The 16288-nt window shown below is 47.7% G+C and overlaps 1 protein-coding gene across 1 annotated transcript in view; it reads right to left on the bottom strand.

Annotated features, from left to right (window-relative positions):
• Positions 1-15794, bottom strand: part of ptch1 (patched 1) — a 44025-nt gene extending 28231 nt beyond the window's left edge. The window contains exons 1-2 of the mRNA XM_034541634.1: positions 15494-15794; positions 13582-13774 (exon numbers count right to left, since the gene is read on the bottom strand). Coding sequence (XP_034397525.1) covers positions 13582-13774; positions 15494-15664 — 364 coding nt within the window. The 5' untranslated portion in view covers positions 15665-15794. The remainder of the gene's footprint in view (positions 1-13581; positions 13775-15493) is intronic.
• Positions 15795-16288: the final 494 nt, after the last annotated feature.

The following is a 16288-nucleotide window of genomic DNA, read 5'->3' as shown; positions in this document are numbered from 1 at the left end:
TTGTTATTTACTGTATTTTTTATTATTTATTATTATTTTTCAATGCATATTTTAAATTCGTTTCATGTTCCATGCACTCAAAAGTTATTTTTTTGCTGCAAAAAACACACACTGACTACCAAAGTTTGCATTGATCACTCTTTTCTTATTTCCATTGTGGTCATGATGTAAAGATGGTGGCATGAGTGTCTAAGCAACATTATACAACCATCAAATCCTTCCAAATTAAACTCTTAACCTTTCTCACCTAAATGTCTCTGGATTTGATTTGCACCGGATCACTTCTTGAGCTGCAGATGTTTTCGCACATGACGTGTGTGTATGTGTGTGTGTGTGTGTGTGTGTGTGTGTGTGTGTGTATATGTGACTCAAGAAGTGATCCTGAGAAAATCTCACTCAGAGACATCTCTGCCTGCCCGGGCCCTTATCACACTTGTATCTCAAACAAAAGCACTTTGCTTAAGGTGAGCTTTGCTAAAGGTGCACCACTACAAAAAGCCAAAAGAGTAACATCATTCAAACAAATCCACATATCATGAAAACATTTCTATCTTTCGAACCCCAATTTTATGTTTGTGTGTGACAGTATGCGCTTGATAGAGAGAGAGAGAGAGAGAGAGAGAGAGAGAGAGAGAGAGAGAGAGAGAGAGAAAGAGAGAGAGACTCACTTCCAGGCTTTGCTCCCATATCGTGGTGGGGCTAAGCCCTGTGCGTGTGCTCTGAGCTCTCAGCTAGCCCGAGCTACAAAAGCAGCCTTTCAGGCCCGTTTAGCTGCTCTGCTCCACCCCAGTACAGCCAAGGCAAGTCTGGCAAAGTCTCTCTCGCAAACACACACGGACAAATGCGGCCAATTGCTGTCATACAAGCATGAACACATTTTCAGTCAAATGCAAGGGTAAACACTGAATACCCTCAAAAAGTGGCCCACAAGCAGCCTGAGATGTGTGTGTGTGTGCGTGTGCATCCTTTAGTTCGGTGTATCTGCGTCTGATTTACGAGCAGAGGATTTGAGCTCCTCCATCAACAGTGACTGAACGCTCGGTGAAAGCTCAGGCAATTTATAGTCATCTTCTTTCACTTGATCTCTCTCTCTCACTCACACACACACACACACACACACAAAACATGCTCAGTGAGAGAAGGTCGACTGTGTGAAAACTCTGCAACATTTTATTATGCCTAATCCAATTTAACAATTCTGCTCGATTCGTGCAACAGCAGGCATATACATTGAATATCTTCAGCCCATTGTAATGGCATTAAAGTTGAACATAAGCATGCCTGTTCTGCTGAGCCGGACCACCCAGTCAGACCAAGGGAACAGGAGGGAGGGGGCTATGTCTTGGGGCATTACGAGAACACACTTGATTTCTTTTTTTCTGGACCCAAACAGCATTCCCATCTGATCCTGTCTGAAGGCATGTTTATAATACTCATCATTAATAGCAGGCCCGGGCTAACCGGAGCGACATGCTTTTCACTGCGAGGCCGGCAACACGGCTACATTACACCAGCCCTCCCTTCAAAAGAGCACGCATGGAACTGATTTAGACTCTATGCACACTGACAGGGCACTAACAAGTCGACTTGTCAGGCCCACTCAACACTCATATAGCCCGAGGCTTGGTTCAGGTGCACTGCCATGGAGGAACATGGGAGAAATGGTATGGGGAAAGGGGTGCATTCATTTTCAGTTTCGAAATGTGCGAGGGGATGAGGAGAGGTCTGAGTGGAAAAAAAGCAAAAAAAAGATGGGAGGACGAGCTCAGAAAGAACGCACTGTGTGTTTTGAACACATTGAAAAGTTGTGGACTTGCAAGCAGCGAGGAATGGGACAAGTCGATGGAATGTACGCTTTCTCTACAGGAAACAGCACATCACGGCCTCGGGCTTAGAGAATTCCACACTTCACAAGGTTACAGCGTTTTGGGGTTAACACTCGCACAGCCTCGGGGTGAAATTAACACCCCAGCTGGACCAAGAAAATGTGCGCGTGTGTGAGTGTGCGCGGACGCACAAGCGAGCGAGTGCGCGTGGTGTGTGTACACACAGCTGTGTTTCTTCAATGACACATATCCCCATATTCCGTCTCCTCAGAAAACTGGTTGAACCCGGCATGTGTTGATATCTTGAAGGTGTCCCGCTCCAGGAATCGGCTGCTGTGACCTGAACCAAAGTATCACTGGCTTTCAAGCGCTTCCTGTGCCAGCGCCGTTGTTCACTCGCTTTCTTTCTCGCCCTCGTTCTGTCCTTTCTGCGTCAACTCTCTTCTCTTTCAACCAATTTGCTTTTGATTGTAGATTATTCTTTTGAAGTGAGGCCTTAAACATGCTCACAGAAACAATATTGTGACGATATTGAAGGTTTGACCGTTTGCTTTTACAAAATATTTGCGCAAAGAGATTTTTGAGAAACGATCATCAGTAATGTGGGTATTATGACTAAGCGGGCAAAGAGCAAATAGAAGAGCAAGAAAGGTTCTGAAAATTACACTTTGCTTTTACTGTGGTGCAGTCTTTAAAACCAGAAAAAGACAACACTCATGTTGTGTTATGAATCTAAAACAATATATAGTCTCATATCACAATATCGATATATTCTCCAGCCTTATGTGTTAAATAATATCACTTGATTATCATTGAATCAACTTTTTAAACTCTTGTCATCAATTGACAAAAGACTCATTAACCGACGTTGGATTTTGGACAACTTTTTGGTGAGAAAGAAAACGTGCCTGTGTTGCGTATGTTGCCTGGTGACTGATCAAAAACATTTCTTAACTAAGCACGTCTCCAAAATATACCAGAATCAAAGTGAGAAAGGACGAGAAGAAGAAAAGAGAAGAAGAGGAGAAGAAGAGGAGAAGCAGGCCAATGTGTGTCACTGTATTGGAGCACTAAGTGCGGGTATTCAGTGTGTTGCATAACATTAACCCCTGGTCCCCCCTATTCTCAAAGTAGGGGAACGGGGGGAGGTGGGGACGAGGGGAGAGAAAGCAGGTTTCTAAGGAACTGACATCACCCCCCTCCCTCCTTTCAGTTCTGAACTCCTCCTCATCTTTATACTCTCATTTTCTCTCTCTTTGCTCCATTCAGCTCTGCTCCGTGATTGGCCAGATCATGATGGCAATCAGCCCGGCCCCTCTGTCAAAGCCAGCCCACCCACCCCCGACCCCCCCCTTTTCCTCTTGCCAAATTTCTCTCTTTTCCATGCAAGACACAACGGCGTAGCCCCACCCCCTGCACATCTCTTACTCCTGACAACGGAAGCATCCCTCACTTTCAGGGAAAACATGCACAGGCGGCAAACACCGTTCAGCAGATCTAGAGCCAGTTTGAAGCCCTCGTGTGATTTTTTCGCCAGCGCCAGCAGAGGTCTGATGTAAAAATCTGACCTAGTAAGAAGATGCTAAATGGCTCTTTTATGCACGTGCGGGACCTCATGCATGCACACATGAATATACTGTATGTAGGTGTGTGGGGCTAAACACATCTTTGTGTGTGTGCGTGTGTGTGTGTGTGTGCAGAGAAAGGATTAGCTGGATTAGGGCCCCTCTCAGCAGGGACCCCCTGTGGTGAGGAGGAAGCCCCCCAAAACCAGGTCATCTCTCTGCCACCAAGTCTACATCGACCTCCCATACGCTGAGCCCCCTATACCGCCAGAGGAAAGGAAGAGGACTCCACAGCTTTTTGCAGAGCACTGACAGTAACATCAGGATGGAAAATGGAAAGCTACAAAAATAGCTAAATGCTTTGATAGTTTAACAAAGCCAATATATGAATGAGATGCTCCTTTGAATCGGAACTCTTTATACAGATTTGATATGTCAGATTGACAGGAAGAGATAAAAAGAAAATACCTCAAATGTGAGGCAACACTTGTTGCATGAGAAGTTACTTTTAACATGATATTTATTCATGTTACCTTATCAGATAAGGCAATTGTTAAGATATAAATATCATCATCTGCATTTACAGGATCAGATCTAACAAATCAAAGGGCTCACATTTGAAAAAACAGACAAAGCTGCTTCTGTGATAAAGGCTGATTTTCAAGTTACTTAAAGGGACAGCTCACTCGAAAATCAAAAATACACTTTTTATCCTTTTACCTATAGTGCCATTTATCAATTTGAGATGAGTTTTGGTGCGAGTGGCCTCAAGTTTGGGCGAAATCGGCCGTAGAGATGTCTGCCTTCTCTCCAATAAAATGAGACTATATTCTCTCAAACATAGTTCTAACATGAAATTGCTCAAACAAAGTCTGTGGATTATTGTGTAACCTTTGTTTAGCACTAAAGGCCCGGTGCTTACAGTCCTATTATTTTTGTCAAGAGAATTGCAGACATCTCCATTGCCCAAATCTCCAAACCCCCACAAATCTGTATAGATAAATAGAACTACAGGTACATTGAAAAATAGGTAACTGTTTAGCAATTAATATTAAGAAAGATCAACATACAGAAGGCAGACCAGAGATACATTTGTGTTGTTCCCAGTTGCATCCTTTTCTGAAACATTTGATCTTGCTTGGTCCTTGCCACTGGTCAGTCTCCCACAGTTAGTCCCCCCGCAGAACCTCCTCTTTGTTCTCCTCCTTTCAGTTTGTCTCCTTCTCAGCTGCCACTGCCAATCACCTGACAGCGCTTTGATCACCAAGAGGAACCCACCTGTTGCCCTCCTCCACCATGTGTCTGCCTCTCCCTCCTACCATCTGCTGTCACTCTCAGTCTGCCCCTCAGTCCATCTTTGCTTCTGGGATGTTTATGCCAAGTAAATATTAGCCGCTTATCATCATTGCTGCCACCGTACACCTTGATAGACAAACGGCGAGGTAGATGTCGACAATTCTCTGCGGCCATTAAGGTGTGGCTGAAGATAATGAGAACTTATTACATTGCGAAGATGAGATGTGTGAATGTCTTCCAACTATATGAACATATTTTACAATAGCTGGGTAGCAAAATGGGCCAGTCTCCTGTCAAAGTAACAACTTTTACCCCAACGGCTTGATTTTGCTGTACTAATTTGCAACTTTTGCCTTTTCTGGAGTCAGAAAAGTCTCTTGAGTGGACAAGCTGAATTCTCTCTCCCTGTTACAGCAGCATCGGAGCAGCAGTAGCTGTGGGGCCTGTGGTAGCAGCACACACAGCAGTATTTCCAGTTCTGAATGCAGGCTCTGCAATGCAGGTGTGCACACAGCCACAAATATGTGATGAAAAGCCTCACTGAGAGCTGAGACCCTATCTGACCCATGTTGAGCCCCCCCCACTCTCCCTCTAACTCTCTTGCTCCCCCTCTCTTCTTTTCAGCTTTCACAGTGGAGGGGGCTGCTCACGAAGAAGAAGAAGAAGAAGAAGAAGAAGAAGAAGAAGAAGAAGAAGAAAAAGAAGAAGAAGAAGAAGAAGAAGACCACAAACAAAGAGGAAAAGAGAGAGAGAGAGAGAGAGAGGAAGAAGTGTCCAGAAACAGGGAGTGCTCTGACGTGCCTCTGTAGCAGAGTGTCACCTCATGCAGCTACACACCCCCGAGCACCCCGACCCCTGACACAAATGTGACACCCCAGCTGCCCACCCTCCTATCTGAACCCCCACCCATACCACCAACCCTCACCCCCCAACTGCAGCATTACCATATGTATGGCTCCCCTCGCCCCTGATTATGCTAATCACCTGTCCGGCCCCTGCAGACCCTAAAATGGGTGTATTTAGCAGACGGCTGGCTCCCAATACAGCTTTCCCTGGGCCCGAGGTGTACATTCACACACTCCTCAATGGGCAGATTCTTCCACGTTGCTGCCTTCATTCAGGTCCCACTCTCCCCTCCCAACCCCCCACCCCGAAAAAAGAAAAATCCTATTCAATGCCAATGGATTCACAGAGCAGTGGAAAGAGTAGTAGGGCAATACAATGCTGACAGAAAGTTGTTGTAGCATGTGCGTGCAGTGGTTGATTCAAAATACACATCAGACAAATGATGTATTAATTGGTGCATTTGAGAGGAAGTCACTGTCAGTGATGCAAACGCGTTTAAAAAACTCTCCACAGTCGACTCTTTTGTTTTCGTAAATCAAGCGACATAAAAAAAAAAAGAATTAGACAAACAACTCTTCCATCAACTCCAGCTCAGTTGGGAGAAAAATTCTCACCCTGTAACTTCTGTCAGTGCCTGTCCAATGCAAGCCAGGTGACCCCCCCCCCCCCCCCTGCTACATGGACCGCCCTGTGATTGGCCCGCAGCCCAGCCATAACAGACTGTGACATGAGCCTCAACAGCCGATCTCAACCAGCCATCTCTCTGTCATTTCCTGGAAAGATGGCCCATGATTCCAGGTGTCCCAAAATCCCACATTACAAAGTGTGGAATAGAAGAAACAGAGAAAGTGTGAACGGGAGGAAGACAAAAATAAACCGCATTATTTTCCACTTACTTTATTTTTACCTTAATGTTACCTTTACCTGGGCTGTGTATCATTTCAAAAATAATCAATAGGGGTGCCACCACGAAACGTAGGTCTCGTTACCTCGTAATTAAATGTTTTTTGGGCCACCAGTTGATATGGTGAACGGGAAAGCGAACGGTCGCTTAGTCGTTTGGCGACCTGAATGCAAGTCCAATATTCGCTCTCCTTTTAGCTCCGTTTTGATGCCTGCCAACTCCTGAGGGAAAGGTCTGGCTCTATAGCTGCTAAATGCTTCCTGTTAGTCACCAACTTTACCACGAATGCCTGTTGCAGCCAAAAGTTGACGCTGATGAGAGCGGAGAGAGTGAACCAAAACAGTAAAGCTGCGGTCGGAAAAAAAAACAACAATGAACTGAAAGACGCTCTGGAGAGCAGAGGGTAACTACGGAGTTGGTTACCATCTGTGTGGGTTTGTTATCCCTTTCCCATTGCACAGACATTTGATTCATTGTTGATACAAACAAATATGGATAAGATAAGCGGCTTTAAATAAATAATACAGCACAAAGTTGCAATCGCTGTGAGTGGGACAACTGTATCGGCACACTCGATTAAAAGCTTTCAAGCTCACACTGAAGAAGTCAACGTTTTAGGGATTTCGCCCAGGTGGGTTTGAAACGTGGCCTTTATTCAGTCAGTGTGCCGACGCTCGTCTTTTTTCCTACACTAAATGTGTCCTCTGCGCTCGCTGCGAGCCGTCCTGGACAAAACTGTCGGATGTAAATGTCTTAACGGAAAAAAAGAGGAAGACAATGACAAAAGTGAAAAGAAGTCCTGCCCATCAAGCCTCGCTGCACTTTATAACACAACGGCCGAGTCACAAGTTCCCAATGTCCTCATGCTTCAGCCAGACTCGCAGGGCGGTCTCACTTCAGGAGACTATTTCACTCTGACGCATACTGACTTAATCTGGAGCCCAAACCTCTCAATCATCTGGGAGAGGAAATGTTTTATATCACTCTATCTTTATGCTTTTGCGTGTGCATGTGTGGTACTTGTGTAACCGCTGCGGCTGCCAGGTTCTATGACGTTGTGCTGTAGGAATTGCAATGAACTATACTGCTACGTACGTAACCCATGTGTGCCAGAGGGGGCTGAGAAATTCCAACGACACACACAATTTGGAGATGTTTATAATGCGTTCGCGTGAACCATTCTCTGCAGGCGCTGCAGTCTGAAAGGCATCAATCCACACCCCCGATCTCTCTCCTGGAGTACGGTAGGCACTGCAGCCAAAACACAAACACACTACTGCTACTATACTCCTGCTTCTTCCCTCGCTCAGTCTACCCCCCAACCCCCAAACACACACGCGCACACACACACACACACACACACACACACACACACACACACACACACACCCTCTGCTGTTTTGTACTTTCTCCACCCCTCTGGCAGTCAGCGCTGTGAGGGAGGGAAGAGAGGAAAGGGGAAGAGGGAGGGAGGGTAGGCGAGGGAAGGGAAGGAGGGAGGCCAGACCACCCTGCTCTCATGGCAGGGCTGAGTGTTTACATTGCCGTGGCTCACTCTGTAATACATCTGGCATTCTGAGGCCACTCTCTCCAGCCAGGGACGGGGGAGTGGTGGTGGTGGAGGAGGGAGGAGGAGGCTCGGGTAAAGAGAGAGACCTTTCTGGCAGACGGGAAAAGAGAGGGATAGAAGAGAGAGAGAGAGAGAGAGAGAAAGGAGAAGGAGGTAGAGGGGGGAGGGTAATTCTCTCCACAGTCTCCTGTGGTCGGTCATTCGCAGGGCTCTGGTTTTTGAATAAGAGCGCCTGAAAGAATGCAAAATGTAAACAGAGAGCTTTGATGCATCTCAGGATGTCATTTATGAATGGGGAGTGCATACACACACACACACACACACACACACACACACACACACACACACACACACACACACACAGAGCATGGTTAGCGAGCAGATTTAACGTTATCTGAAATGTACCTTCGCCAGGTAGGGGTGAGACACACAAAACTGCTTTCAAGTGAGGGAGAGGTAGCCTGAGAAAACAGTGCTGCAAGTCTGTGTACAGTACCAGAGGCGCAATGTTTCCCCACACTAAATCCCTCACCGGCAGGCCTGCACTTTTCATCAACTCGTAAAGTTTAACACAACATGCTGGAATGTTATTCCTTCTATAGAGCTTTAATCCTGTTTGTAGAAAACGGATAAACACAAACCTAATTGGAGGCCAGTTCTTTTTTTTTAAAGCATGTACGCTCACGTTTGTGTGCAACTGTGCTGATGGAGAGAGAAAGATGGATGACTCTATGTAGTGAGTGTGTGTGTGTGTGTGTGGGTGTGTGTTTGATTGCTTGCGGCTGCTGAATGAAAGCAGTTGGAGACAGAGTGAAAGAGGAGGAAAAAGGATTAATAAAGAGGAGAAATAGCCCGCCATGCCAGCCCTGGTCAACCACCTACTCGCTCGCGGAACCAGAACTGCAAAGCCTCTCTGCGTATGTGAGTGTGTGTGTGTGTGTGTGTGTGTGTGTGTGTGTGTGTGTGTGTGTGTGTGTGTGTGTGTGTGTGTGTGCATGCATCCATGCATGTATCAATGCTTCCATACACATCAAACGCCAGATAATTCAATCATGCAAACCACAATCCTCTCAGTGGAGACACCACATTCAGGGCTCTCTTCATCCTCCATATCTTTGTCCACAAGAAAGGATGTCAGGGCTTCTTCCGCATGCACTTAACATCATACCGCTCCCCTCTCCGCTGCCATTACCAGCAAAACAACAAAACAACCACCAACTCTGTCAACTCGGCTCTTAATCGCACTGGATACAAAAACAGAAATGCGAGCGAGCGGGGGAGTTGCTTTCGAAAGAAGAACCGTTGGCCCCATCAGACTGGAATCTGAAGCCTTGAATCGGGCTGCACACACATGGGTGGGCACCGTTTTGAACGGTCACATATTGATTTCAGGAATAAACCGAAAGCAGGCAAAACATAAATAAGGCACATTCAGGGGAGCGGGTCTTTGCCTCCTCCCTGTCGCATCGTTCCTCGACGTATATTCCGGCGTGACAGCAGGAATGACCACCCGCATTAATGGGGAAGTCGAACATTTGAGTTTGGATGATAATCCAGAAAAATCAGAGATTAAAGCAAAAGATGACAGATCAGATTCACTGCCCTCTGCTGGAGGACAGATGTCAAAAGGTTAAACACAAACTCATAAAGTGCAAGACTGTCTCGGAACAACATCTGGCTCACGTGAGACGCACCCGTACAAATGCAAATGCGTAGAGACCCATATACAGGACACGAGCAATGGCTGGTGACAGCTGCAACTTCTGCTGCATTTCCTCCGCCCCTCCCGTCCTCCACCCGGCCTCCCTCCCTGCTCTGCTGCGAGTCTTCACTCTGCACCCAGGCCACAGGGCGAGTATCAGGTGAGGTTTTAAATAGCGGGGCCTCCGCAAGATGACCTCAGGGTCCCAGAGGTCTACCCCCATGGCCCCTGGCCTCTACACTTATACCCCCACCCCCACCCCAAGAAAGTGCTCCGGGACCTGGGGCCTCCTCAGTCTGTAGCCGCGAGGCTACACTCCGTAGCCCTCTGTGCCCCAGCCCGGCCAATAAATCTGGAGACCATGAAACTCATTTCAACTTGAAATCGCTCGCACTTATCTCTGCGTCCACGACGAATGCGTTACCAAAGCTACAGGCTAACCACGACTCGGCCGAGATCAAGGTGCAGCTCCATCTCACCCGCTCAATCCCCCCGGCTTCATCTTCAACCCTTCCAAAATGTTCTCCTGCCTGCACCTTCTCTCACCCATCAACACAGGCCCTCAGCTCCTCCCTCAGCACAGAAACCGAAGCAGAGGAGTGAGCGGGTGGGGGGCCCCCGTCCTACAGGAAGGCCAATGTTTACGCGATACTGTTTTAATTAGAGGCAGGGGGCGCTGCTATTTTCTTTACAATTTGGCCTGTGTTTGCCTTAACCCAGAATGCCATAGGATGTGATCCGTTTTCCATTTGTAGCGAGGAGGGACTTCTTACTCCTCTCCTCTGCTCCCTGAACGCGGCTTACGGTTAATCATCGCATGATCATCTAGAATCGCCGGCAATCTGAAACCCGAGGATGCCTCTGAAGTCAAACGCGGGCCAATGTAGGCATGCGGTCGGACAATGAGGAAAGCACACAGAGCGGATGGGGGGGTGGGGGGGACTGGAGACCACAATACTACAACTTCCTGTTGGAGCCACTAGTTTCCTGTGAGTGTCACAGTGGGCATAAACGCAGCAGTTATCTGCAGTGCGGCTGCCATCTGCCCTAAATACACACCGCTATCATTTGCATGTAGTCTAGGAAGGGGAAAAAAGACTTTAAAACATAAAAAGCGTTCCCCGAACCCCCATACATCCTCGTCGATTTGACACAATCGCCTCTTTGTGCAGGTCGTGCGTCTCACTCCCAATTGGTCTCTGTCGCTTTGTCTGATAAACAGAACTTCCTGTGTCCGAGTGTTTATAAACAGTGCCGAGTGAGCACTGTGAGAAGAGACAATCCCCGCGAAAAGCTTCTGCACATGACAGCGCGCAAAATAAACACGCCAGTCTACTCCGGTTTTTACGCAGCAAGCGGTGGTCTGCCGTAGGCCTCGGCACCGGCAGGAGGCAGGTGACGACGGACACGTCGTGAGACCACCGAACGAAATGCAGCTCTGGTTGACTGTAAAGGAATTAAAAGAACGAGTATGAGCTGGGTGTATTGTGTGTGTGTGTGTGTGTGTGTGTGTGTGTGTGCGTGCGTGTGTCCACAGGCCACACAGCTTCCAGGCGGGGTCGTCCACGGGTCGCCTATTGGAGGGCAGTTCCAAATGAAACATAAACAGCCGCTCTGTCCTCTCCTCCTCTCTCCTCTTTTTCCTCTCAGACGATGGGCCAGTCCCCCAGCACGGCCCAGCACAGCGATTCGCGGTCCAGGCAGAACTGATCTATCCCTCAGCTGTGCAGTCTAATCTAAACAAACAGATCTCTCCCTATCAACATCTGGAACCCCTCACGTACCGGGACCTAGGAAACCACCACAGCCCAGTCTCTTTATCAGTGTGTGTGTGTGTGTGTGTGTGTGTGTGTGTGAGCAGGTCTCCATGTATTGGCATGAGCCCTGTGCGAGTCCACGTTGTAGACGCCTACCAGAGGTTAATAGGCTTGTTTTAACATAAAGCGAGCCTGGTCTGACAATCCTAAAACTCTATGCTGTAAACACTACAGAGTAAAGGAAAACCCGAGCAAAAAGAAAGGCGATATAACAATTGAATCATCAGTTATGTGCCAGTAAATTTAGTGTAATGACAATAGTGCAATGGGGCTGGTGTTTTTCTTTTCTTTCTTCCAATACCTGAGTCTTAAAACAAGAAAAATGCGAAATCCCAAACACAAGTAACCAGGGCTTTTCCCCCCTGACATACCCCAAAAAAGGTATTTGGAACTCAGTAAATGACTTGAGTATATAACACATTTCATTCCCTGTAGACTTAAAATGTGGCTGTAAAAAAGGTTTGCATTTTGCTGCTCCATGAGATAAAGGAGCTGCTATTGGGGGGGGGGGGGGGCATAAGCTTAAAGCATAATGTACTTCTCTGTTGTCCTTCTGTGTGCTCCAAACAATATATTTCATCACGGGTCTGTCATAACATTCAGTTTGGTGTGGAGCCCCTCGCCGCGGTGCACATGACCGGGGTCTGACATGTGAAAAGGAGTGTGAAAACAAGTGTGTTCCTCAGGCTACAATCAGGAGTCCTGTACAGAGGAGGCTGCCCTCCGTCTAAACCTGAGCCGACTGCGCCTGCGCCGCAGATTAGAAGAACACGCTGCCGGTCAGACCCTGCGGCAGCAACCAAAGGGAGAGAACAGCCAACCCGGGGGAGGAGGAGGCTGTTTGATCCGTCCACTTTAATGCTCGATCTCATGAGCCATACATTTTATTGTGTGTGTGTATGTGTGTGTGTGTGTGTGTGTGTGTGTGTGTGTATTTGAGGGTGGGAAGATAAAATGGGATGAAACCAGCAAAAGGCGAGCATGCAAACGTGACAACAACTACTAATTTGTTTCTCTTTTTTTTTTGCCATGAGCAAAGAAATATTGAAATACCTATTCAGGTTTATTTACCAGGAGCAAAATCTGCTCCTCCATTCATGACTCCTACAGCCGACTCTAGCCCCTAAGTGCAGGAATGCGGATCAAAGGAAAGGAGAAAAAAATAAGCACAGCCCCTTCCCCTTACAACCCCCCCCCCCCCCTACCCCCCAAAGCACCACCCATATACACAGTCCCCCCCTGTTTTTACTTCAAGTGTTCAGTCTTCATAAGTTGTTTCTGATAGAAAACAACAACAACAACAACAATAACAACAAGGAGGACTGAGTGAGCGGCCTATCCACTCCACAAACACGAGTTCCTTTCCTCGCTCCGCTTTTTCCATGCAGCCAGAGACAAATCTTTTCGGAAAGTTGAGAGCTGTCCAAAACGGGACCACACACAGTCTCTGAGCATTCAACTGCTGGGGGCAGGCAGACACACACTCACACACTCTCACAAAATGGCGGCTTTGACGAAAATCTCCTCTACCCACGAAAGCTTCTTATGAACTTAATTACGACCTCACTTCTGAGTGCAGTTGCAGGCACCTCTCGCACAGCTTGTGTGTGCATCTGACTTGGTTTGGGAAGCAGAAGGAGTATGAATTCAGGAGATAAATGAAATGATTTTTTTTCCAGTTTCACTTGGCCACTTGCCAGGACCTAAACAATAAGCAATCCCCCTGGCTTGTTTAGTGGCACCAACCCACCCGCTCCTCGTCCAATCTAAACCATCCCATGTCCGTTCCAAATACGCAATATGGGATTGTAGAGCTTCAAAGGCATGGAAAAACAGAACAGTTCTGGCATCTGACATTCAAACACACGCACGCACACACACACACACACACACACACACACGCACACACACACACACACACACACACACACACACACACACATGTAGCAAGAGTAATGCAAAAAGGGGAAGAGATCTTCATCCCTTACAGGTCTCTCACACACACACACACACACACAATACAACCAGATAAACATAAAGTCACAAGTGTCTTACCTTCCACCCAGAGTTTCTCCACGTCCGTCTCCAGATTAGCTGCCCTTAAGCCCACGGCGAACGCTCCGAAAATCATGAGGCCCACGACCAAAAACTTTCCGCAGTTCTTTTGTATGTAACAGCCCAGCCTGAATAACAGTCTCTGGAACTTCGCTCTCAGCCATAGAGGTGCTTTCCTCCCAGTTGCCTTCCCCTGCAACGAGACAAGAGTCCTGGTGTCACTGTCCATTCAAACACAGACACATTGCACTTACCTGGACAGGTACACCTGCAGGGTTCGAGAGAGAAGAGGTTGGATCGTTAGACAGGCGAAGAGATGACAACCACAGCATGGTCCAAGTGTGTTTTAAGTCAAAGAGTCTTCAGAATATTTGAGCCAAGGCAACCTTCATCAGAGAGGACTGGCTGTTACCATTCGCGTTGAGACCGCGAACACTCCCAGGACGTCAGGCCAGAAAAACAATAAAAACAAACATTCACTGTCTCGCTCTGCTCGCTAACCTGTGATGATTGAAACGCAAGCATCTGCCCGAGGGCCGCCGAGAGACCACGAAGGACTCCCCAAAGCGAGGGCCACAGGCTGTGTCATATCAGTAACACATATAAACTGTAACCTTAGCAGGAGTCACGCAAAAAAGGGAAAGAGATCTTCATCCCTTACAGGTCAGGTCACACACCACACACACACACACACAGACACAGCCTGGTCCTTTTCTTGTCATTTATATGCATACAGCGAGATGGTTATGCAGATGCTAACAAAGACATGCTGACATTTGGGTGTCAGAGGTTTGTGTTGCATGCGCTGCAAAATAGGTTTGCAGCCGGATCTCCAGAGTGGATGGAGGGAAAAGACACAGTTATACAGTAGGTGGCCTTTTTTCTCTCTCTCTCTCTCGATAATACACTTTCCCCGTGTCTCTGTTTCACACAGAGGTGTCCTTATTTTTAAGAATGCAGCCTGAAACCCTTCCTTTGGATGCTTAATCATGCTGTGAACTAGAACAGCGTGGTCCCTATGAATAGACTGAAAGTATAATAAAAGGCATTGGTCTCAGGTCCACAGAAGGTCATCTATTTTGGGAGTGCTGTGATTTGTCTCTGACACACACACACACACACACACCAAACGTTGATATTAGATACAGTGAAAGGGTGCATGTGGTAAAAAACAAAACAATAACAACAACACAAATAGCGTCAGACACAACTCCCAGTCCCCGTGTGTGCCGGCCTGTGCCCGGGGGACTGGAGGAGCCGTCATCACAGGGAGGACTCACAATATTTGTGAACGGAAGAGAGCAGCCACATGGTTTTTTTTTTCCTTTTCTTTTTCTCTTCTTCTTTTTTCTTTACGCGAGTCTCCCAAATGTGGACACTGTCACACGCAAAACCTTCAACTTAACTCGTGCGCGACTCACGAGAGAAAACAAAAACAAAAACAAACGTCAAGCTGGCTTGTTATGAAAAACGAGTCAATGACGGGTTGGCGTGGACCGCCGGAGAAAGCGGCATGTTTTTGCCCCGAGACCGTTACAGTTTGGGGATGCGGGATCGAGTGGGCTGTGTGTGCGTGTGTGTGTGCGTGTGTGTGCGCGCGTGTGTGTGTGCGCGACTACAACTTGTTTTCATATCCCCCCACCCTCCCTCCAAAAAAAAAGAAAAAAAACAGAAGCCGGTTGCACGAGAAGGGTTGTAAACGTTGTGCATAAATCTGCGCTCTCTCCGACCTCGCCTTACCCCCGTGTGTCCCCCCGCTGCCCGTCCCGTTACCTAGCAGCGACTGGACATAGTTTGGACACCTATTTTTTTCTCTTTTCTTTTCTTTTTGTTGTTGTTGTTGTTGTTGTTGTCGGCGAATACAATGAAACCAAGACCACAAAGCTGCCTGGTTAAGATGAGAAATAAGCACCTGGGTTATTTGCTCCAAAGCAAAGCCCGCGTCGCAGTAACTCGGCCGCTGCAAATACTCCAAATCCAGCGGTGCGTTGCGGGTATAGTTCCCCCTGTTCCTCCGCGTTATCCTCGGCCGATCGGGGTCTCGGTTTTCCTGCTCGGAGGGCGCATTAGCAGCCGAGGCCATGTTGCGGGGACTGCGAGACCGTTTCCCACTTTATAGTATCTCCCCGAAAGCGTGCAGCGATATCCCAAGGCAACAGAGTTTCACTCTCGGAGATCTCACACCCGTGAAGTAGGGCTTCATACTCCTGTTGGAGACGGCGAGTCAAAGTCTGCGTCTTCCATCCCAACATTTCGCGATCCGGAGGTCTCCGCCGCTTTTCACCGCATTCACCCCCGTGTGTCTTGACAAAAAAAGTCGGTTTCTCTCAAAAAGCGGCGTGCGCGAAGCGGTTCCCATACACGAGTCGTCGGCTGAGAAACCTCGATGGTCGTTGCATTCTGGTGAGATCTATGTGGTCTTCCCCCTGAGCCGCGCGTCACGGCCGACTCTGAGACTCAATAGAAGAGGAGAAAAAGACCTCTCTCCATTTGGAGGCAGAGGAGGAGGAGGAGGAGGAGGAGGAGGAGGGGTGAAGAGAGAGAGAGAGAGAGAGAGAGAGAGAGAGAGAGAGAGAGAGAGAGAGAGAGAGAAAAGACTCGAGATCCCGCCTCTGGGGCTGTCAGATTGCAGGACTTTCTTGGATCTGATTGGTTCCAGAAGGGCAAAAATTACTCAGCAAACACGACTATTATTAGCTGCTTAGCA

The sequence above is a fragment of the Cyclopterus lumpus genome, chromosome 9, assembly GCF_009769545.1.
Source record: "Cyclopterus lumpus isolate fCycLum1 chromosome 9, fCycLum1.pri, whole genome shotgun sequence".
NCBI lineage: Eukaryota > Metazoa > Chordata > Actinopteri > Perciformes > Cyclopteridae > Cyclopterus > Cyclopterus lumpus.
Note: the sequence above shows the minus strand (reverse complement) of the source record. Positions and strands in the feature narration are given on the sequence as shown.